This window comes from Hypanus sabinus, chromosome 7 (assembly GCF_030144855.1).
Source record: "Hypanus sabinus isolate sHypSab1 chromosome 7, sHypSab1.hap1, whole genome shotgun sequence".
Lineage (NCBI taxonomy): Eukaryota > Metazoa > Chordata > Chondrichthyes > Myliobatiformes > Dasyatidae > Hypanus > Hypanus sabinus.
In genome coordinates this window covers 178785081-178807295 of record NC_082712.1, presented here as the reverse complement: position 1 = coordinate 178807295, position 22215 = coordinate 178785081, and the positions used below count along the sequence as shown (strand labels likewise).

The window sequence follows — 22215 nt, the reverse complement described above, 5'->3', positions numbered from 1 at the left end:
CGATGTTAACTGGAGATCAGAGGAAACCGGCCATCTTCCGCCCGGTCACCATGGAGTCTCAAGTACACAGAACAAGTTGCAGAGAGTTGTTTGTGCACTGCGGTCCCAGGGAAAGATTTTTCAGTGGACAAGGGTCACAGCTGGAAGCCGACAGAATCCGAGTGCTTTCTGAGAGGGCTGCCTTTCTTCTCAGTTTCATTTTCTTTCCAATAAATCATTATAAAATGGATTGCTCAACATCCTTTACCGTATCTTCAGTACCACTATGAAGATTAAAAAGCCTGCAGTTACTTCCAGTTCTGACTCCTGGGTCCATTACATACACTTGGAGGCCTCTTTATTCGTACATTAATGCAAAAAGCTAACCAGCCAATCATGTGGCAGCAAAAGCATGCAGACGTGGTCAAGAGGTTCAGTTGTTCAGATCAAATGTCAGAATGGGGGAAGAAATGTGATTGAAGTGACTTTGACCATGGACGATTGTTGCTGCCGGGCAGGGTGGTTTGAGTATCTCAGAAGATGCTGATCTCCTGGGATAATCTCCGAGGACTTTGGGGTTCTAATGTTTTCTGTCTTTCACTCTTGGTTTGCTTTCTTCTGTTTTGAAGATGACTACAGATTTCAGGTATACATTCTCCGATGCTGAAACATTGAACCATTGGCCACTGAGAGTAGTCAGCTCAGCCTGCTTTTGGAGAAAATGAGCCTGAGGCTGTTGACCGCCCTGGAGCGCAGTCACCAACACCCCCATTCCATGTGGACAACATTCAGAAAGCTGATCCTGCCTCAGTCAACACTGGGTCCATTCCAGAACCTTCTTCCTGTAACAGGGTGGTTTGAGTATTTCAGAAACTGCTGGGATTTTCATGAACAACAGTCTCTAGAGTTTCAATAGTGTGAAAAACAAAACAAATCCCATAAGCAGAAGTTCTGTAGGTGAAAATGCCTTGTTAATGAGAGAGGTCAGAGGAGAATGGCCAGACTGGTTCAAGCAACAGTAACTGAAATAACCACGTGTTAACTAATTTCATGACACATGCCAGTGATAATAAACCTGATTCCCGATTCCTGATTACAACAGTGGTGTGCAGAAGAGCATCTCTGAACACACAACATGTCGAACCTTGAAGGGGATGGGCTACAGCAGCAGACGACCATGAATATTAGGTACAAACAGTACAGGCACTGAGTGTAGATGCAACCACAAGGAAGACGTGCTGGCTGCTTTACTTTTTGAGAAGTTTAAGGAGATTTGGCATGTCATCAAAGACTGACACTAACTTCTACAGATGTACAGTAGAGAACATTCGGACTGGTTGCATCGTAGCCTGGTATGGGAACTCCACAACATAAGGCCACAGACATTGGTGGAACTCAGCCAGTTCCATCACAGGTATAGCTCATCCCTTTATCAAGGACACCTACAGAGCCGATGTCTCGAGATCATCCGGGGCCCCACCATCCAAGCCATGCCCTCCTCTCAATGCTGCCTTCAGACAGAAGGTAGAGGAGCCCGAAGAACTACACATCAACATCTTCTTCTTCACTGCCACCAGGCTCTGGAACGGACCTGAAGAACATTAATCCTTCAACTTGTGCTGATGTTGTTATGCAACACACATTTTTCAAGTAATCACAAGACCCTGGTGGACATCGGTTATGTAGGATACGGCAAGTCGGGTTCGCTGGCTCATTGGCGAGATCAACAGCGGGGGAGCTGCGTGGCCACGGCTTTTGCACGGACCAGTGGGGTGTCTGCCGCAGCCACTTAGGGGAGGAGATGCAGGGGGGAGTGTGGCACAGCGAGAGACTGGGCTGGCCCCATCTATCGGTGCTGTCCTCCAGTGATCACTTGCTGGATTACGTTCACCTGCAGCTATGCCAGCACGTGATGAGGAACTGCAGACAGTTGTAGCTCCTGGACAACCATCAATCTACAGGCTGTGACACTCAGGGACTTGGGCTGGATTATTATTATTTTCAGTGACTATGTGTTTCTGCTATCCTAACTACATGTGCCTTGTGCTGCGTGTGACTGTTGGTTCTGTGTTTCACACCTGGCCCTGGAGGACCGTTGTATTGTTTGGCTGTATTCACTTGTATGGCTGAATTACAATTAAACTTGAAATTTAACTTGATGGTTCCCTTTCTGTAAAGTCACAGGTAATTGGAGGCTTTCAAAAGGGCTAGCTACTGGGAGATCTTGCATTTTGTAGCATAAGTTTGGATGAGTCTGACTGATGTAGAAAAGGGTTGAGGGGCTGACTGGTCCCTTAATGCTCCCATCTTTCTTCATAGAGGTGACTGAGCGATGGAGAAGTGTGGTATGGGTGCATTAGACCCAGTCTGAAAAAGACTTCCCCTGGCTTGGGTGAGGGGTGAGGCAACAATTACACAGTGCCTAAGAAGAATATTGTGAGCTGCCTTAATGACTATTGCCCAGTAGCACTCACATCGACAGTGATGAAATGCTTTGAGAGGTTGGTCAGGACTGGACTGAACTCCTGCCTCAGCAAGGACCTGAACCCACTGCAATTTGCCTATCACCACAATAGGTCAACAGCAGACACAATCTCAACGGCTCTCCACATGTCTTTAGACAACCTGGTACATCAGGATACTGTTCATCGACTATAGCTCAGCACTTAATACCATCATTCCCACAATACTGATCGAGAAGTTTCAGTAACTGGGCCTCTGCACCTCCCTCTGTAATTGGATCCTTGACTTTCTAACTGGAAGACAACAATCTGTGCAGATTAGTGATAACATATCCTCCTCGCTGACGATCAACACTGGCGCACCTCAGGGGTGTGTGCTTAGCCCACTGCTCTACTCTCTATATACACAAGACTGTGTAGCTAGGCTTAGCTCAAATACCATCTGTAAATTTGCTGATGATACAACCACTGTTGGTAGAATCTCAGGTGGTGATGAGAGGGCGTACAGGAGTGCCCACTAGTGGAGTGGTGTACACAGAGCTAGTTGTGGACTTCAGGAAGGATAAGACAAAGGAACACATACCAATCCTCGTAGAGGGATCAGAAGTGGAGAGAGTGAGCAGCTTCAAGTTCCTCAGTGTCAAGATCTCTGAGGATCTAACCTGGTGCCAACATATCAATGTAGTCATAAAGAAGGCAAGACAGCGGCTATACTTCGTTAGGAATTTGAAGAGATTTGGCATGTCAATAAATACACTCAAAAACTTCTATAGTTGTACTGTGGACAGCATTCTGACAGGCTGCATCACTGTCTGGTATGGAGGGGCTACCGAACAGGACCGAAAGAAGCTGCAGAAGGTTGTAAATCTAGTCAGCTCCATCTTGGGTACTAGCCTACAAAGCACCCAGGTGATATTTAGGAGCGGTATCTCAGAAAGGCAGTGTCCATTATTAAGGACATCCAGCACCCAGGGCATGCCCTTTTCTCATTGTTACCATCAGGTAGGAGGTACAGAAGCCTGTAGGCACACACTCAGCGATTCAGGAACAGCTTCTTCCCCTCTGCCATCCGATTCCTAAATGGACATTGAATCTTTGGACGCTACCTCAATTTTTTTTAATATACAATATTCTTGCACGTTTTAAAAGATCTATTCAATATACGGAATCGATTTATTTATTTATTTATTTATTATTTTTTTTTATTTTATTTTTTCTCTGCTAGATTATGTATTGCATTGAACTGCTGCTGTTTGAAAACAAATTTCATGTCACATGCTGGTGATGATAAACCTGATTCTGATTCTGGGGCAAGTAGGGAACTGATATCTCTCTGATTTGTGACTGAGATGATGTCCTGGGCAGGCAGTTGTTCAACAGCCAGGCCTCGGGCAGCTTTTCGACTGCTGTCTGGGACTTTCAGACACTCACCCAGTGGCCTGTGTCTAGATAGTACTGTTTTGTTGTCATGGTGAAATATTTTATCTGGAATTTTGTGGGTTTTTATTGGATCGAATTCAAGTTTTAAAATGAGCAACATTTTCTATCTTTTCCTGATCAAGTATGTTTATTTCCCTCTGCTCTCTCTAGGCCGTGGCACGGAAACACCAATGCCCTTGAACGGAAAAACCTATAAAAAGTAATGGATATGGCCCAGGCCCAGCATTGAGCACATCTGCATGAAACACTGTTGCAGGAAAGCAGATTCCAACATCAGGGATCCCCACATCCAGGACATGCTCTTTTCTCATGGCTGCCATCAGGAAGAAGGTACAGGAGCATCAGGTCCCACGTCACCAGGTCCAGGAACAGTATTCGCCCCTCAACCATCAGGTTCTTGGATAAGGGGGATAACTTCACCTCTGAACAGATTCCACAAACTAACTTTCTAACAACTCATGTTTTCAATATTTATTACTTATGTATTGTTATTATTTTGTTTTTTCTTTGTATTTAATGTGAATGCCCACAAGAAAATGAATCTCGGGGTGTATATGGTGACATATATGCACTTTGATAATAAATTTACTTTGAACTCTGGTGAGAGCTTTGTGTGTATTGTTGGGTTTGATTATAGGAAAGCAATTGAATTTAACGGGGTTAAATTCACCTTGAGCATTTTTGGGCCCCTTATCTTAGAAATTAAGTGCTGATACTGAAGCTGGCTCAAAGGAGGTTCACAAAAAAGCATTCCAAGATTCAAAAACTTTTCATATAAAGAGTGTTTGATGGTCCTGGGCCTGTATTCAATAGAATTCAGAAGAATGAGAGGTGACCTCATTGAAACCCATCGAATGTTGAAAGAGTGATAGAGTGAATGGATGTGGAGGGGATGTTTTCTATAGTGGTGGAGTTTAGGGTCAGAGGAAACAGCCTCAGAGGCATCCTTTTAGAACAGAGATAAGGAGGAATTTCTTTACCCAGCGGGTGGTGAATCTCTGGAATTCTTTGCCACAGACAGCTGTGGAGGCCTATCCTATATGTATATTAAAGGCAGAGGTTGAGACTCTCCTTAGATTCTTGAAGGAATACACCGGAGTGGGGGGATGCAGGAGACTAGGGCTGAGAGGAAAATTGGATCATCCATGATGAAATGGTGGAGAAGACTCAATGGGCCAAATGGCCTATTTCTGCTCCTGTATCATATGAATTGCACAAAACAATGACAAGGTGTTATAGTCACAGGAGAAGGCTCTGGGTGGGGGTTTTGGTGATCACATTCTAGGACAACCAACAGCTTCAGGCTCATTTTCACCAACAGCAGGCTGAGCTGAATACACTCAGTAGTTAAAAGAAAATCACAGGGATCAGCAGTTTCAGAGATACTCAAACCACCTCATCTGGCACCAACATGGTCCAATTCACTTATATCACATTACTTCCCCGTTCTGATGCTTGGTCTGAACAACTGAACCTCTTGACCATCTGCATGCTTTTATGCATTGAGTTGCTGCCACGTGACTGGCTGATTAGATATTTGCATTAACAAGTAGGTGTACCTAATAAAGTGGCCACTGCGTGTAAACTGAAACTTTCCCTAATGAGAATTGATCCCAAGATCTGCGAATCACTGGATGGAGAAATGTGGAGATCAGTGGGAACCAATTGTAAAAGACAAAGGAAGTTTGCTGCAGGAAATTTGGACATCATGTTGTCCCTATGCATGATGGGATATTGTGTACAGTTCTGTTGGTGCGCGGTAGGAAGATCCGATGAGGTGGATGATCTCTGTATTTTCTCCAGGGGAATGGAAAACTAAACAGCGCAGGTGAGAGGTGATAGTCAAGAAGCTGCAGGATTTAAAAGGTAACCTAAGAGGCAGGCTTTGCCACACAGAGAACGATGGGTACAAGGAACAAGCTGCGAGAGGAAGTGGTAGAGGCGGGAACAATTACAACGTTTATAAGGTACTTGGGCAGGAAGCCATAGACCATAAAACATAGCAGCAGAATTAGACCCTCTCAACCTCATTCTCCTGCCTTCTCCCATAACCTATGACAACTAACCAAGAACCTGTCAACCTCTGCTTTAAATATACCCAATGACTTGGTCTGCAAGCCATCTGAGGCAATGAATTCCACAGATTCACCACTCTCTAGCTAAAGAAATTCCTCTTCATCTCTGTTCTAAATGGACTCCCATCTATTCTGTCCCCCCCCCCCCCACCCCCCAGGAAACACCCTCTTCATATCCACTCTATCTAGGCCTTTCTAGGTCCATGGATTGGCAAGGTTTACAGGCATATGGGACTAGCTCAAAACTGCACCTTGGTTGTTGGGCTGAAGCAACTGTTTCAATGCTGTATTGCTCCATGAATCTAATATCAGAGACATAGAATATGAACTAGAGATGGGACGAGGCCTCTGGAACCTGATTGATGACTCTGCACCACCACTCCACTATCCTGTCTAATTTCCATTTCCCCAAACTTACAGCATCAAAAAATATCACAATCTCAAGCTTGAGCAGTACCAGAGACCAAGCGTTCACTCTCTGGGGGAGGGTTCCAAAGTTCAAAACGACTGGAATATAAAAGCAAGGATGTAATGCTGAGGCTTTATAAAACATTGGTCAGAGTGCATTTAGACTACTGTGAGCAGTTTTCGGCCCCATATCGAAGAGAAGATGTGCTGACATTGGAGAGGTTCCAGAGTAGGTTCACGGGAATGATTCCAGGATTGAAAGGGTTAATGTATGAAGAGCCTTTGATTGGCTCTGGGCCTGAATGCACTGGAGTTTAGAAGACTGAAGGGGAATCTCATTAAAAAAAACTTTTGCATACTGAAAGACTTAGATAGAGTGGATGTGGATGTTTGGGGGGGGGGGGCACAGCCTCAAAATTGAGGGACATCCATTTAGAACAGGGAGGGGGAACTTCTTTAGCCAGGCAAATCATTGGGTATATTTAAAGCAGACATTCTTGATTTATCAGGGAATCAAAGGTTACAAGAAGAAGGCTGGAGAAAGGGATTGAGAGGGATAATAAATCAGCCATGATGGAATGGTGGAGCAGACTGAACGGCCGAATTCTGATCCTACGTATTACAGTTTTATGGTATTCCACAGGAACAATCTGCAGGAGGAACTCAGCATCTGAGGGGGGGGGGGTGGAATTCTTCCTACATAATAAGTCTTTCTACGTTCTGAGAAATCCTTCTACGTAATGGCAACTTACCATGTCAACATCGTGTTGTCTATTGGTTTATAAATCATCAGGGCTTCGAGTCGAGGTGAGAGGAGTGCAGTGAACCGCCTTCAGTCAAATATGCTCAAAGATATTTTGATTTTTTTTGTAATGTTTTTCTTGTCATTCACCCATACACTGGGGGTGATGTGGATAGTGTGGAGGGCTGTCGGAGGCTACAGCGGGACATTGATAGGATGCAAAACTGGGCTGAGAAGTGGCAGATGGAGTTCAACCCAGATACGTGTGAGGTGGTTCATTTTGGTAGGTCAAATATGATGGCAGAATATAGTATTAATGGTAAGACTCTTGGCAGTGTGGAGGATCAGAGGGATCTTGGGGTCCGAGTCCATAGGTCACTCAAAGCAGCTGCGCAGATTGACTATGTGGTTAAGGGGGCAACAGTGTATTTGCCTTCATCAACCATGGGATTGAATTCAAGAGCCAAGAGGTAATGTTACAGCTATATAGGACCCTGGTCAGACCCCATTTGGAGTATTGTGCTCCGTTCTGGTCACTTCACTACAGGAAGGATGTGAAAACCATAGAAAGGGTGCAGAGGAGACTTACAAGGATGTTGCCTAGATTGGGGAGCATGCCTTATGAGAATAGGTTGAGTGAACTCGGCCTTTTCTCCCTGGAATGACGGAGGATGAGAGGTGACCTGATAGAGGTGTATAAGATGATAAGAGGCATTGATTGTGTGGATAGTCAGAGGCTTTTTCCTAGGGCTGAAATGGCTAACACGAGAGGACAAAGTTTTAAGGTGCTTGGAAGTAAGTACAGAGGAGATGTCAGGGGTAAGTTTTTTTTACACAGAGAGTGGTGAGTGTGTGGAATGGGCTGCCGGTGACTGCGGTGGAGGCAGATATGATAGGGTCTTTTAAGAGACTCCTGGATAGGTACGTGAAGCTTAGAAAAATAGAGGGCTATGGATAACTTGAGGTGATTTCTAAAGTAGGTGCATTTTCGGCACAGCATAGTGGGCCGAAGGGCCTGCATTGTGCTGTAGGTTTTTGACGTTTCTATGTTTCCATACACATGAATACAGTCAAATGAAACAGCATTCCTCCGGGACCAAAGACGATGTGAGGGACAAGTATTTTTAAACACACAGAGTGGTGGGTGCCTGGAATGCGCTTCCTGGGTGGTGGCAGAGGCAGACAAATCAGGGACTTTTAGATAGGCACATGAAAATGAGGAAAATAAAAGGATATGGACATTCTGTAGGGAGAAAGGATTAGTTTGCTATTTGGTTACTAACTTAATTGGTTTGGCACAACACTGTGGGCTGAAGGGCTTGTTCCTGTGCTGTACTGTTCTAAGTTCTGTGTTCTAAGATTGAACTGCAATTATGCAAACAACACTTTGAAAACCCAACCAGAGACAATTTGCAACAATGATGGGGGTCTTTGATGGATGCTGTGTTCTATGGCAGCACTAGGTGAATGGTTCCTTAAGGATGTCATAACCAAGGTGTGGGGGGTGGTAGTGGTGATAAGCTCCCTCTACCTATCAATGCCATGCGTCTCAAATAGCCTCTGACAACAAGTGCAACCCCTGGCCCTCACATGTGGCTTAGCTGCCAAGCCCGGTTGGAATCATTTCTACCGACAGGAGGACAGGAAAAGGCAGGTAATGGGTCCTTAAAACCAGTCACTTTGGGTCGATGGGGCTCATCAGTTGTGATTGGCAGCTCATCTGGGAGAAGAAAAACTCCGATCTCAAACCGCCACTGCCTGGTGGCTAAACCCACTCATGGGGAAGGCTTCATGAATAAGGCCTGAGGAGAAATCCAGAGCCAACATTTGGCTCATGTGATGACAGACAAGACATTGTAGTTCCAGCTAATGGCGACTGAGGTAAGGTTGAGAATAATCTGGGTTGAGACAGGTAGCAAGGGAAGGTGAGGTAATAACAAAAAGCTGACACCTCCATTAATGGGAGTGAAATTACTGATGAAAGTTCAAAGGGGTGTGGATATTTGGAAGGGAAAGAGCAGATTAGTGTGGCTTTGAGTTGGGGAAACGTTATCTCAGTTACTTAATGGAGTTTTTTAAAGAAGATTGAAGAAGGCGATAATTACCCACATGAGACCCTGCAGATGCTGATGTATTGATCACAAAGAAGATCAACGTTTTTATAAACAGTCTTTGTTCTACCCCTCGACCATCAGATTTCTGAAAGGTCCATGAACACTACCTCACTATTCTTTTCCGGGCACGAATTGTACTTACTGCTACCACAAAACAACAAATGAACTTTAGTAAGGCGTTTACAAAGATCCCGCGTGCTATCCTGGTGAAAAAGGCATTCATAGGTCAGGCTGTCAAATATGATGTGTAAGACTTGGTTGCATCTTTACAAAACAACTTTGGAGTTGTTGGAGAAACAACTTGGAGAAATGTGTGCAGTCTGGTCACCACAGTAATGGCTGGATGTGGTGATGCTGCAGAGAGAGCCGAGGAGATTCACTACACTGGATTGGAGGACAATAGCTATGGGGAGATATTGGACAAGTTGAAAAGAGGTGAGCAAAGACATCAAAAGCTCATCTGTCAACCCTTCCATTTCTGGGATCATTCTCATGAACCTCCTCTGGACTCTCCAATGCCAGCATAGCTTTCCTTAGACAAGGGGTCCCAAAGTGCTCACAATACTGACAGTGCGGTCTGACCAATGCCTTATAAAGCCTCAGCATCATATCCTTGCTTTTATATCCTAGCCCTCTCAAAATGAATGCTAACATTGTCTTCTTCACCACTGACATCCTTTGCACTTTGGATTTTGAGTTTTCTGCCCATTTAGAAAATAGTTTGTGCCTTTATTCCACCTACCAAAGTGCATGACCATACACTTGCTGACATTCTGTTCCATCTGCCACTTCTTTTCTCATTCTCCTAATCCACCCAAGTATTTGTGAGATGCATAGTTAGGGCAGATAGTCAGAGTCTGTATCCCATGGCAGTGCTATCAGAAATAAGAAGGTTCAGATTTAAGGTGAGAGGAAGTATGTAGTTTAAAGGGGATCTGAGGAGTAAGTTTTGTTAACCCAGAGAGTGGGTGATGCCAGGAGCTCGGTGCCAGAGGAGATGGTGATACCAGAAGCTCACTGCCAGAGAGTGAGTGATGCCAGGAGATCACAGCCAGAGGGGTGGTGATGCCAGGAGATCACAGCCAGAGGGGGTGGTGATGCCAGGAACTCGCTGCCAGAGGGGATGGAGATGCCAGGACCTCACTGCTAGAGGGGATGGAGATGCCAGGAACTCACTGCCGGGGGGTGGTGATGCCAGGAGCTCAGTGCCAGGGGGATGGTGATGCCAGGAGCTCGGTGCCAGAGGGGATGGTGATGCCAGGAACTCGCTGCCAGAGGGGATGGTGATGCCAGGAACTCGCTGCCAAAGGGGATGGTGATGCCAGGAGCTCGCTGCCAGAGGGGGTGGTGATGCCAGGAGCTCAGTGCCAGAGGGGATGGTGATGCCAGGAGCTCGCTGCCAGAGGGGGTGGTGATGCCAGGAGCTCGCTGCCAGAGGGGGTGGTGATGCCAGGAGCTCAGTGCCAGAGGGGTGGTGATGCCAGGAGCTCAGTGCCAGAGGGGTGGTGATGCCAGGAACTCGCTGCCAGAGGGGGTGGTGATGCCAGGAGCTCGGTGCCAGGGGGGATGGTGATGCCAGGAGCTCAGTGCCAGGGGGGTGGTGATGCTAGGAGCTCAGTGCCAGAGGGGTGGTGATGCCAGGAGCTCAGTGCCAGAGGGGATGGTGATGCCAGGAGCTCAGTGCCAGAGGGGTGGTGATGCCAGGAGCTCAGTGCCAGAGGGGATGGTGATGCCAGGAGCTCAGTGCCAGAGGGGATGGTGATGCCAGGAGCTCAGTGCCAGAGGGGGTGGTGATGCCAGGAGCTCAGTGCCAGAGGGGATGGTGATGCCAGGAGCTCAGTGCCAGAGGGGTGGTGATGCCAGGAGCTCACTGCCAGAGGGGATGGTGATGCCAGGAGCTCAGTGCCAGAGGGGGTGGTGATGCCAGGAGCTCAGTGCCAGAGGGGTGGTGATGCCAGGAGCTCAGTGCCAGAGGGGATGGTGATGCCAGGAGCTCAGTGCCAGAGGGGATGGTGATGCCAGGAGCACAGTGCCAGAGGGGATGGTGATGCCAGGAGCTCAGTGCCAGAGGGGTGGTGATGCCAGGAGCTCAGTGCCAGAGGGGATGGTGATGCCAGGAGCTCAGTGCCAGAGGGGTGGTGATGCCAGGAGCTCAGTGCCAGAGGGGATGGTGATGCCAGGAGCTCACTGCCAGAGGGGGTGGTGATGCCAGGAGCTCAGTGCCAGAGGGGGTGGTGATGCCAGGAACTCCCTGCCAGAGGGGATGGTGATGCCAGGAGCTCAGTGCCAGAGGGGGTGGTGATGCCAGGAGCTCAGTGCCAGAGGGGATGGTGATGCCAGGAGCTCAGTGCCAGTGGGGGTGGTGATGCCAGGAGCTCAGTGCCAGAGGGGGTGGTGATGCCAGGAGCTCAGTGCCAGGGGTGGTGATGCCAGGAGCTCAGTGCCAGAGGGGTGGTGATGCCAGGAGCTCAGTGCCAGAGGGGGTGGTGATGCCAGGAGCTCAGTGCCAGAGGGGGTGATGATGCCAGGAGCTCAGTGCCAGGGGTGGTGATGCCAGGAGCTCAGTGCCAGGGGTGATGATGCCAGGAGCTCAGTGCCAGGGGTGATGATGCCAGGAGCTCAGTGCCAGAGGGGATGGTGATGCCAGGAGCTCAGTGCCAAAGGGGGTGGTGATGCCAGGAGCTCAGTGCCAGAGGGGGTGGTGATGCCAGGAGCTCAGTGCCAGGGGTGGTGATGCCAGGAGCTCAGTGCCAGAGGGGGTGGTGATGCCAGGAGCTCAGTGCCAGAGGGGATGGTGATGCCAGGAGCTCAGTGCCAGAGGGGGTGGTGATGCCAGGAGCTCAGTGCCAGAGGGGGTGGTGATGCCAGGAGCTCAGTGCCAGGGGTGGTGATGCCAGGAGCTCAGTGCCAGAGGGGTGGTGATGTCAGGAGCTCAGTGCCAGAGGGGGTGGTGATGCCAGGAGCTCAGTGCCAGAGGGGGTGGTGATGCCAGGAGCTCAGTGCCAGGGGTGGTGATGCCAGGAGCTCAGTGCCAGGGGTGATGATGCCAGGAGCTCAGTGCCAGGGGTGGTGATGCCAGGAGCTCAGTGCCAGAGGGGTGGTGATGCCAGGAGCTCAGTGCCAGGGGTGATGATGCCAGGAGCTCAGTGCCATGGGGTGATGATGCCAGGAGCTCAGTGCCAGAGGGGATGGTGATGCCAGGAGCTCAGTGCCAGAGGGGGTGATGATGCCAGGAGCTCAGTGCCAGAGGGGTGGTGATGCCAGGAGCTCAGTGCCAGAGGGGTGGTGATGCCAGGAGCTCAGTGCCAGAGGGGGTGGTGATGCCAGGAGCTCAGTGCCAGAGGGGTGGTGATGCCAGGAGCTCAGTGCCAGAGGGGGTGGTGATGCCAGGAGCTCAGTGCCAGAGGGGGTGGTGATGCCAGGAGCTCAGTGCCAGAGGGGTGGTGATGCCAGGAGCTCAGTGCCAGAGGGGGTGGTGATGCCAGGAGCTCAGTGCCAGAGGGGGTGGTGATGCCAGGAGCTCAGTGCCAGAGGGGTGGTGATGCCAGGAGCTCAGTGCCAGAGGGGATGGTGATGCCAGGAGCTCAGTGCCAGAGGGGGTGGTGATGCCAGGAGCTCAGTGCCAGAGGGGATGGTGATGCCAGGAGTTCGCTGCCAGAGGGGGTGGTGATGCCAGGAGTTCGCTGCCAGAGGGGGTGGTGATGCCAGGAGCTCAGTGCCAGAGGGGGTGGTGATGCCAGGAGCTCGGTGCCAGAGGGGGTGGTGATGCCAGGAGTTCGCTGCCAGAGGGGGTGGTGATGCCAGGAGCTCGGTGCCAGAGGGGGTGGTGATGCCAGGAGCTCAGTGCCAGAGGGGGTGGTGATGCCAGGAGCTCGGTGCCAGAGGGGGTGGTGATGCCAGGAGTTCGCTGCCAGAGGGGGTGGTGATGCCAGGAGCTCGGTGCCAGAGGGGGTGGTGATGCCAGGAGTTCGCTGCCAGAGGGGGTGGTGATGCCAGGAGTTCGCTGCCAGAGGGGATGGTGATGCCAGGAGTTCGCTGCCAGAGGGAGTGGTGATGCCAGGAGCTCGGTGCCAGAGGGGATGGTGATGCCAGGAGCTCGGTGCCAGAGGGGATGGTGATGCCAGGAGCTCAGTGCCAGAGGGGATGGTGATGCCAGGAGTTCGCTGCCAGAGGGAATGGTGGAATCAGATACAGTCACTACATTAACAGATAGTTAAGCAGGCAAGGTATGGAAGGATTGGGCCGTGCAGTAGCGTAGTGGGTAGCACAACGCTTTGCAGTACCAGCAATTAGGGTTCAATGTCCACCACTGTTTCTGAGCAGTTTCAATGTTCTCCCCTTACGGCGTGGGTTTCCTCTATGTACTCTGGCTTCCTCCCACAGTCAGAAGACGTCGGGGTTAGGGTTAGAGAGTTGTGGGCCATGTGTTGGCACCAGAAGTGTGGCAATACTCGCCGGCTGCCCCCAGCACATCCTCAGACTGCCGGTCATTGATGCAAAATGACGCATTTCACGGTCACCTTACACAAGACAAATAAAGTGAATCTTCATCTTTTTCTTTAATGCGGCTAGGGAAAAACTGCTCAGCCAAAGGATCCGTACCAAACTCCACCAGACAATTCAGTCCCTTTAACATGTCACAGCTTTTCTCTCAATCCACGTTAACCAAGCTGTATCCTGGGTGTTCCAAACCTCAACACCGTCCACAGACACTCGTTTCAACTCTCAGTTCGACAGGTTCACAGGGAAGGTTGTTGATCTGAAACATGAATTCTGGTTCTCTCATTCTCTGACCGTAGCAGCTGCCTGGTCTGCTGAGAATCCTCTGTTTCACTTGAAAGGTAGAGCGTAGGGAGTGTAATGGGACAGCACAACCTAGGAGTATTGAATTGAATTGACTTCATCACTTACATCCTTCGTATGCAAGAGGAGTACAAGTGCATAGTCATTTAAGAGTGGCCTCACAGGCAGACAAGGAAGTGAAATCCTGTTTTTCACACTGGCCTTCATCAGTCAGGGCACCTGAGATACAGTCGAACAGGCCCTTCCAACACTTCCTGCCACAACGCTCGGCAACCCCCGGTTTAACCCTAGTCTAAACACGGGGCATCTTACAACCACCAACTAACCTACCCGGTATGCCTTTGGATTGTGGGAGGAAACCACAGCACGCGGGAAAAGCCATGCCCTCCTCGGGGACCGTGTCTTATGAAGATGGGCTGAGTGAGCTTGGGCTTTTCTCTTTGGATGTGAGGTGACTTGATGTACAGGATGATAAAAGCCATAGATAGAGTGGTCAGCCAAAGAGTTTTTCCCAGGGTGGAAATGGCTAATAAGAGAGGGCATAATTTTAAGATGATCTGAGGAAAGTAGAGGGGGAAATGCCGGGTGTGTGGAATGCCTTGCTGGAAGTAGGGGCTCTAAGTTCAAACACATTTATTTTCAGCATATATATATGTCACCATATACAACCCTGAGATTTGCCTTCTTGTAAGCCTACTCGGTAAATCCAGGAAACACAATTACATCAATGAAAGACTGCACCTGACAGAACGGACAAACAACCAATGTGCAAAAGACAACAAATATTGCAAATCCAAAAGAAAATAAATAAATAAGCAATAAATACCGAGAACATGAGATGCTAAGTCCTTGAAAGTGAGTCCATAAGTTAGGTTGATGGAGCAAGTGAAGTTGAGTGAAGTTATCCCCTTTGTTTCAAGATCCCAATGGTTGAAGGGTAATAACTGTCCCTGAACCTAGTGGTGGGAGCCCTAAGGCTCCTGTACCTTCTAAGGGCAGATACATTAAGGAGATTTTAAAAACTCTTAGATAGGCACATGGATGTAAGAAAAATGGAGGTCTATGCAGGAGGGAAGTGTTAGATTGATCTTACACTTTCAGAGGTGGAAAGGCTGGCACAACATTGTGGAGTTTTCTGTGTTCTATACACTGAGGTAAAACAAGGTAAAACAATAACAGATTAAACTGTTACAGTTACAGAGAAAGTGCAGTACAGCATCAATAAGGTGCAAGACCAAAACGAGGTAGATTGTGAGGTCAAGGATCTATCTTATAATACTAGAGTACGATAGCATCATTTAAGTACATCGGTGGGTACATAGAGAATGGAGAGATATGGACTGAATGAGGGAAATTGGGTCTTGTCTCTGGCCTACCATCTCATAAGCTAACATGGAAGGAGTAGTTTGTGGGACAAAAATTGGGGTCATCAAACAGATAACGTTGTCTGGTGATCACATTGGTCACCATATTCAACATGGACTGGTTGGGTGAAAGACCTGTACCGCCCCATCCTGCTCTGGGAGCCCTCGGGGACATCTAGTGTTAGGGCCAAAGGTCAAAGTTCAAATTTATTGTCAAACTATGTGTACCATATACAACCTTGAGATTCGTCTTCTTGCAGGCATCAGCAAAACAAATCAAATAAATACAATAGAATCCACAAAAAACACGTGCGACAAAGACTAACAAACATCCAACATGCAAAAGTGGACAAATCTTGCCAATAGTTCAAAAATGGTTCCTAAGGTTGTCATAGCCGGGGGGTGGTAGCAGGGATAAGCTCCCACTACCTATAAAGTGCTCCAAATGGAGTGTGACTCTAATAGCCTCTGAAAACCAAGTCCAACTCTCGGCCTTCATGTGTGGCATAGCTACAAGGCCTGGCAGAACTGTTTCTACTGGCCAAGTCATTGGGTGCAGTTAAGGCAGAGAAAGATAGGTTCTTGATTAGCCAGGGCATCAAAGGGTATGGGGAGAAGGCAGGGGAGTGGGGACGACTGGGAGAATTGGATCAGCCCATGATTGAATGGCGGAGCAGACGATGGGTCGAATGGCCTACTTCTGCTCCTATATCTTATGGTCTTATAGACAAGAGAAGGGGCAAAGGCAGACCACTGGTGCCTCAAAACCAGTTGCTTCAGACAAGTGGGGCTTGTCAGTCTTGGACAGCAGCCCACCTAGGAGAAGGAAAACTCTGATTTTAAACCTCTGCTGCTTTGCGGCCATACCCACCCATGGGAAAGGCTTCGGGAGTAAACCCCGAGGAAGAAATCGGGAGCCAGAGTCTCTAAGGCAGTTTGATGTTGTTCACAACCTCTGTGACAACACTGGTGCCAAGCTGTAACAGCACTTGCCCTTCCCTTGGACTACATCAGTGACGTGGAGAGGGGGAGTCCGCTGCATGGGCAACAGCTGGTTCTTCAAATCCTCCCGGAGATTCCCACAGTCCACCAGAGGTGCAAACCCATGATCCCCTGGGATCAACAGCTACCTACTAGTTCAAAAAATGTAAGCAAATAACAGGCGGAACATGAGCTGGAACCCCTAAAGGCAAGTCCAGAGCTGCAGAGTCAGTTCAGTCCTGAGGCAAACGAAGCCGGTCCAGGAGCCCGATGGCTGCAGGCCCTTAACCATCAGGCTCCTGAACCAGAGGGGATAACCTCACTCGCCCCATCACTGAACTGTTCCCACAACCTCTGGACTCACTTTCTAGGACTCTTCATCTCATGTTCTTGATATTTATTGCTTATTTATATATAATAATTAGTATCATTTCTTGTTTCTTTTTGTATTTGCACAGTTTGTTGTCTTTTGTTGCACGCTGGTGGTTTATCTGTCCTGTTGCGTGAAGCCTTTCATTGATTCTATTGTGTTTCTTTGTATTTACTGTGAATGTCCGCAAGATAATGAATCTCAGGGTTGTATATGGTGACACAAATGTACTTTGAACTTTGAAATGGACCTCGTGCCTGATGGTAGTAGTGTGAAGAGAGGGAGTCAGGTCAAATTCAGGCAGACGGAAGCTCAAGTAGTCTGTCCACCTACCTGCTCGGTTTCACCTGCATCTGCTGCTGTCGCCTTCCTTTGGCCTTCAGTCCCGGGACGCCCAACCGTGGCAGCCAACAGCCCCGCCTCTGCCACGGCTGCCCTGTCCTGTGCTGCAGAGACATCCTGCTGGGCAGCCGCCAGTTCCTGTGATAGTGTGGCCACCTGCCCTTCCAGGGCGCGCATCCTCCGGGTGGAGTCGAGGAGCGACTCCGCGGCCTGCGTCTTCAGCCTCTCCACCTCAGCCAGGTAGCGCGCGGCCCTCGCTCCTTCCGCAGCCGCCTCTCGCTCTCGTTCCTCCAGCTTCCTCACCACCTCGCTGGACTTAGCCTCAGAGGCCTGCGCTCTCGCCTCAGCTGCCTCCAAGGCCTCTGCCATCTCCCTCTTGACCTTGCCACTCTCTGCGTCAGCCTCAACACCCAGACATCGAACCTGGAGCTCCAGAGAACATGACTGTTCGTCCCTCTCGGCCCGCTTCTCCTCCGACTCTTTGAGCTTCCTGCTTGCAAGGGATCTACCACTGGCAGCCTTTGCCTCGAGCCAGGCTTCCTCCGCCCTCTGTTCAGCCTCAGCTGCGTGCTCTTCAGCCTCTTCTCTGAGCATCTTCTCAAGCTCCAGCTCCCGCAATCTGATTGAGGCAACAACTCCTTTAACAGGAGACTACACACACGAAACCAAAGAGCCTGCGCATTGTAGATTCACAAAATGATACTGGTCCTCTGCCCCAACTCTTCCCTGCTGACCAAGATGACCATCATGCCCATTCTCCTGCGTTTGACCTATGTCTTGTATGAGGAGCGTTTGATGGCTCTGGACCTGTACTCACTGGAGTTTAGAAGAATGGGGTGGAGGGAATCTCATTGCAACCTATCAACTATTGAAAGGTCTAGATAGAGTGGAAGTGCAGAGAATATTTCCTACAATGGGGGAGTCTAGGACCAGATGGCGCAGCCTCAGAATAGAGGGAGGTCCGTTTAGAACAGAGATGAGGAATTTCTTTAGCCAGAGGGTGGTGACTCTGTGGAATTCATTCCCATGGAAGTCTGTGGAGGCCAAAGTCATTGTGTACATTTAAAGTGAAGGTTCTTGATTAGTCAGGGCATCAAAGGATACAGGGATAAAGCAGAAGAATGGGGTTGAAATGAATAATAAATCAGCCGTGATGGAAAGGCAGAGCAGACTCGATGGGCCAAATGGTCTAATTCTTCTCCTATGTTTTATGGTATTGTCTCTAAATCATTCCTAAATGTGAACCTGGCAAGATCTTTGAACATCTACCAATTCCTCTGCAACTCATCCCATATTAGTACACACATGATGCTGGAGGAACTCAGCAGGTCAGGCAGCATCTATGGTGAGGAATAAACTGTCGACGTTTCAGGCTGAGACCCTTCAGTGGGTGTTCCATATACCTACCACCTCTGAGTGAAAACCTTACTCTCAGATGTGCTTTAGACCATTCTAACCGGTTGTATCACTGTCTGGTATGGAGGGGCCATTGCACAGAATCAGAAAAAGCTGCAAAAAGTTGTAAACTCAGTCAATTCCATCATGGATACCAGCCTCCCCAGAATCGAGGACTCCTTCAGAAGGCAATGCCTTAAAAAGTTGGCATCCATCATTAAGGGCCCCTGTCACTCAGGGAACCCTCATCAGGGACCTGAAGACACACACTAAATGATTCAGGAGCAGCTTGATTCAGGTTGATTGGTCAGGGCACGAAGGGATATGGGGAGAAGGCAGGAGATTGGGTCTGAGAGGAAAATTAGATCAGCCATGATGAAATGGCAGAGCAGACTCAATGGGCCAAATGGCCTAATTCTGCACCTATATGTTATGGTATTATGAAGAGGTAGAGAACCCCAGTTCTCTCTTTTCCCTCCTTCTATCCTACTCACTCACTCTCTCTCTGGTGAAGTACTGAAGAAGGGTCTCGGCCCAAAATATCACCTTCATAGATGCTGACTGACCAGCTGAGTTATTCCGGTATTTTGTGAGTGTTGCTCTGGATTTCCACCATCTGTAGAATTGCTTGTGCTTATCAGTTGTTTTATGGTAACCCATCACTGAGGTGTGAAGTGAGCTTAGGATGATTGGGTTAATGAGTTAACATACATGTTGGCCAGGTTCTGCTTGGCGTTGATGTAGTCCTGCTGACACCGCGCACAGGCCACTTCCAGTGCCTCCATGGATTCATCCCAGGAGTCCTTAACCGGGGCCAGGAGGTGAAGTTTCCTTACAACAGCCTGCATCGTCTGTTCCAGCTCCAGCCTCAAGTCCTGCGGAGAGGGTCACAGAAAGGAGAGTTACATTCCAGTAGCGGGATCCAAGGCCTACTCACCCGTCAGGAGCACAGTTCCTGGATCCAAGGCCTACTCACCCGTCAGGAGCACAGTTCCTGGATCCAAGGCCTACTCACCCGTCAGGAGCACAGTTCCTGGATCCAAGGCCTACTCACCCGTCGGGAGCACAGTTCCTGGATCCAAGGCCTACCCACCCGTCGGGGGCACGGTTCCTGGATCCAAGACAGTTCCTGGATCCAAGGCCTACTCACCCGTCCGGAGCACAGTTCCTGGATCCAAGGCCTACCCACCCGTCGGGGGCACAGTTCCTGGATCCAAGGCCTACTCACCCGTCGGGAGCACAGTTCCTGGATCCAAGGCCTACTCACCCATCGGGAGCACAGTTCCTGGATCCAAGGCCTACTCACCCGTCGGGAGCACAGTTCCTGGATCCAAGGCCTACTCACCCGTCCGGAGCACAGTTCCTGGATCCAAGGCCTACTCACCGGTCAGGAGCACAGTTCCTGGATCCAAGGCCTACTCACCCGTCGGGAGCACAGTTCCTGGATCCAAGGCCTACTCACCCATCGGGAGCACAGTTCCTGGATCCAAGGCCTACTCACCCGTCGGGAGCACAGTTCCTGGATCCAAGGCCTACTCACCCGTCCGGAGCACAGTTCCTGGATCCAAGGCCTACTCACCGGTCAGGAGCACAGTTCCTGGATCCAAGGCCTACTCACCCGTCGGGAGCACAGTTCCTGGATCCAAGGCCTACTCACCCGTCAGGAGCACAGTTCCTGGATCCAAGGCCTACTCACCGGTCAGGAGCACAGTTCCTGGATCCAAGGCCTACTCACCCGTCGGGAGCACAGTTCCTGGATCCAAGGCCTACTCACCCGTCAGGAGCACAGCTCAGAGCTGAGTCAGTTCACAGTTCCTGTAGGACCTTCAGCCCACAACATCGGTACCAACCACCATACCAATCTGCCAGTACATGATCTATACCAATTTAAACTAATCACATCATATATCCTCATATGCTTGTTTATGCATCTGTCTAAAGAGTATTCTAACATGTTGTATTTCCCACTGATATGGAGGGGGCACTGCACAAGATCGGAAAAAGCTGCATAGGGTGGCTGCAAACTCAGCCAGCTCCCTTATGGGTACCAGCCTCCCCAGCTTCAAACGGTGATGACTCAAAAACGCAGCAGCCATCATTAAGGACCCACGTCGCCCAGGACATTGCTACTATCAGAGAGGGGTACAGGAGCCTGAAGACACACACTCAACATTTTAGGAACAGTTTCTTCCCCTCCACTATCAGATTTCTGAATGGATCATGAACATCACCTTCTCACTATTTTTCTCTATTACCTATATTTTTATATATTTTATTGTAACTTATAGTTATTTTGTAATGTATTGTAGCGTACTGACACCTCAAAGCGACAAATTGCACGGCAGTTGTCAGTGATAATAAATCTAACGATGATTCTCTTGAACACCACTGTTGTCAGAGAGACGGTACTGAGGAGGCATTGTATTTCAGAGGGGAAAATCTGTTTCCATCACCATCCCTAGCAACACCCATTATTCTCTGCATAAAATAAAATCTGCTCCATTAAGTTCCCTTAAACTGTCCTCTCACCTTCAACCTAAGTCCTTAAGGTCAGACAGCACCTATGGAGGGGAATAAACAGTCGATGCTTCAGGCAAGACCCGTCATCAGGATTGGAAAGGAAGGGGGAAGAAGCCAGAATCAGAAATGGGAGAAGGGGAAGGAGGACAAGTTGGCAGGTGATGGGTGAGACCAGGTGGGTGGGGGAGGGAGAGATGAAGTAAGAAGCTGGCAGGTGATGAGTGGAAAAGGCAAAGGGAATCTGGTAGGAGGGGATAGGGGACCACCGGAGAAAGGGAAGGAGGAGAGGCAGCAGAGGGAGGTAATCAGCAGATGAGGAGAAGTTAATGGGTGAGAGGGAGACAGAATGGAGGTGAAAAAGAGAGAGGGGGAAAGGGGAGAAATCACCAGAAGCTGGCAAAGTCAATGTTCAGGCCATCAGGTTGGAGGCTACCCAGAGGGAATATGTGGTGTTGCTCCTCTACCCTGAGAGTGGCCTCAGTGTGGCAGGAGATGACTGACGTGTGCTTACCACAATACAACATTCCCTCAATCTCCAGACAGGGTCAGCACAGTTTAAGACGTTTACTTGAAGATTAGGTACAAGGAATGCAACAGCTAGACTGCAGATAAACACAGGGACAGGGAAACTCCAATAATCCAGCACTCCCAAGACTTTGGAGATGGCCGACTGGAAGATTTTTGGGATTATTGGACATTACTCTGGATAAAACCATAATACCTTTCATTCTGGATTGTGTTCATCTGCGGCTGCACTTGGGAGAGATGAGGAACTGCTGTGGCATATTCTTGCAGAACCGTGGCTCCAGGACAACATCCACACACCATCACCATGACGGGCTGTATTATTATCATCATTATTTATTTTTGTAACTGTATCTTTTTCTGGAATCACAATTATTTGTGCTGTGTGTGACTGCGGTTCTGTGCTTTGCACCTTTGGTCCTGGACGAACACTCTTTCATTTGACTGCATTCATGTGTGTGGTTGAGTGACAATTAAACCTGGTCTTGAACTTGAATTCACGGGTTTTATAGTGTGATAAATTATCCAGTGAGAGATTTGAGACAGTGCAGGAAACTGTGTCCCTGTAAGTTTTAAGAGGGCATGGGAAAATCCCGTGAGCCAGATGTCGAGCTGCCGGGATTTCCAAACAGTCAGAGAGCAGATTACCAGAACATCGATCCTGTATCCAACATGAGGCTATTCTAACCAGTTTG

The 22215-nt window shown here is 49.0% G+C and overlaps 1 protein-coding gene across 1 annotated transcript in view; it reads right to left on the bottom strand.

Annotated features, from left to right (window-relative positions):
• The window catches only part of mrvi1 (murine retrovirus integration site 1 homolog), a 619638-nt gene that overhangs the window by 442431 nt on the left and 154992 nt on the right, over nt 1–22215 (bottom strand). Inside the window, exons 17-18 of the mRNA XM_059976243.1 lie at nt 19187–19350; nt 17072–17699 (exon numbers count right to left, since the gene is read on the bottom strand). Of these exons, the coding sequence (XP_059832226.1) occupies nt 17072–17699; nt 19187–19350 (792 nt within the window). The remainder of the gene's footprint in view (nt 1–17071; nt 17700–19186; nt 19351–22215) is intronic.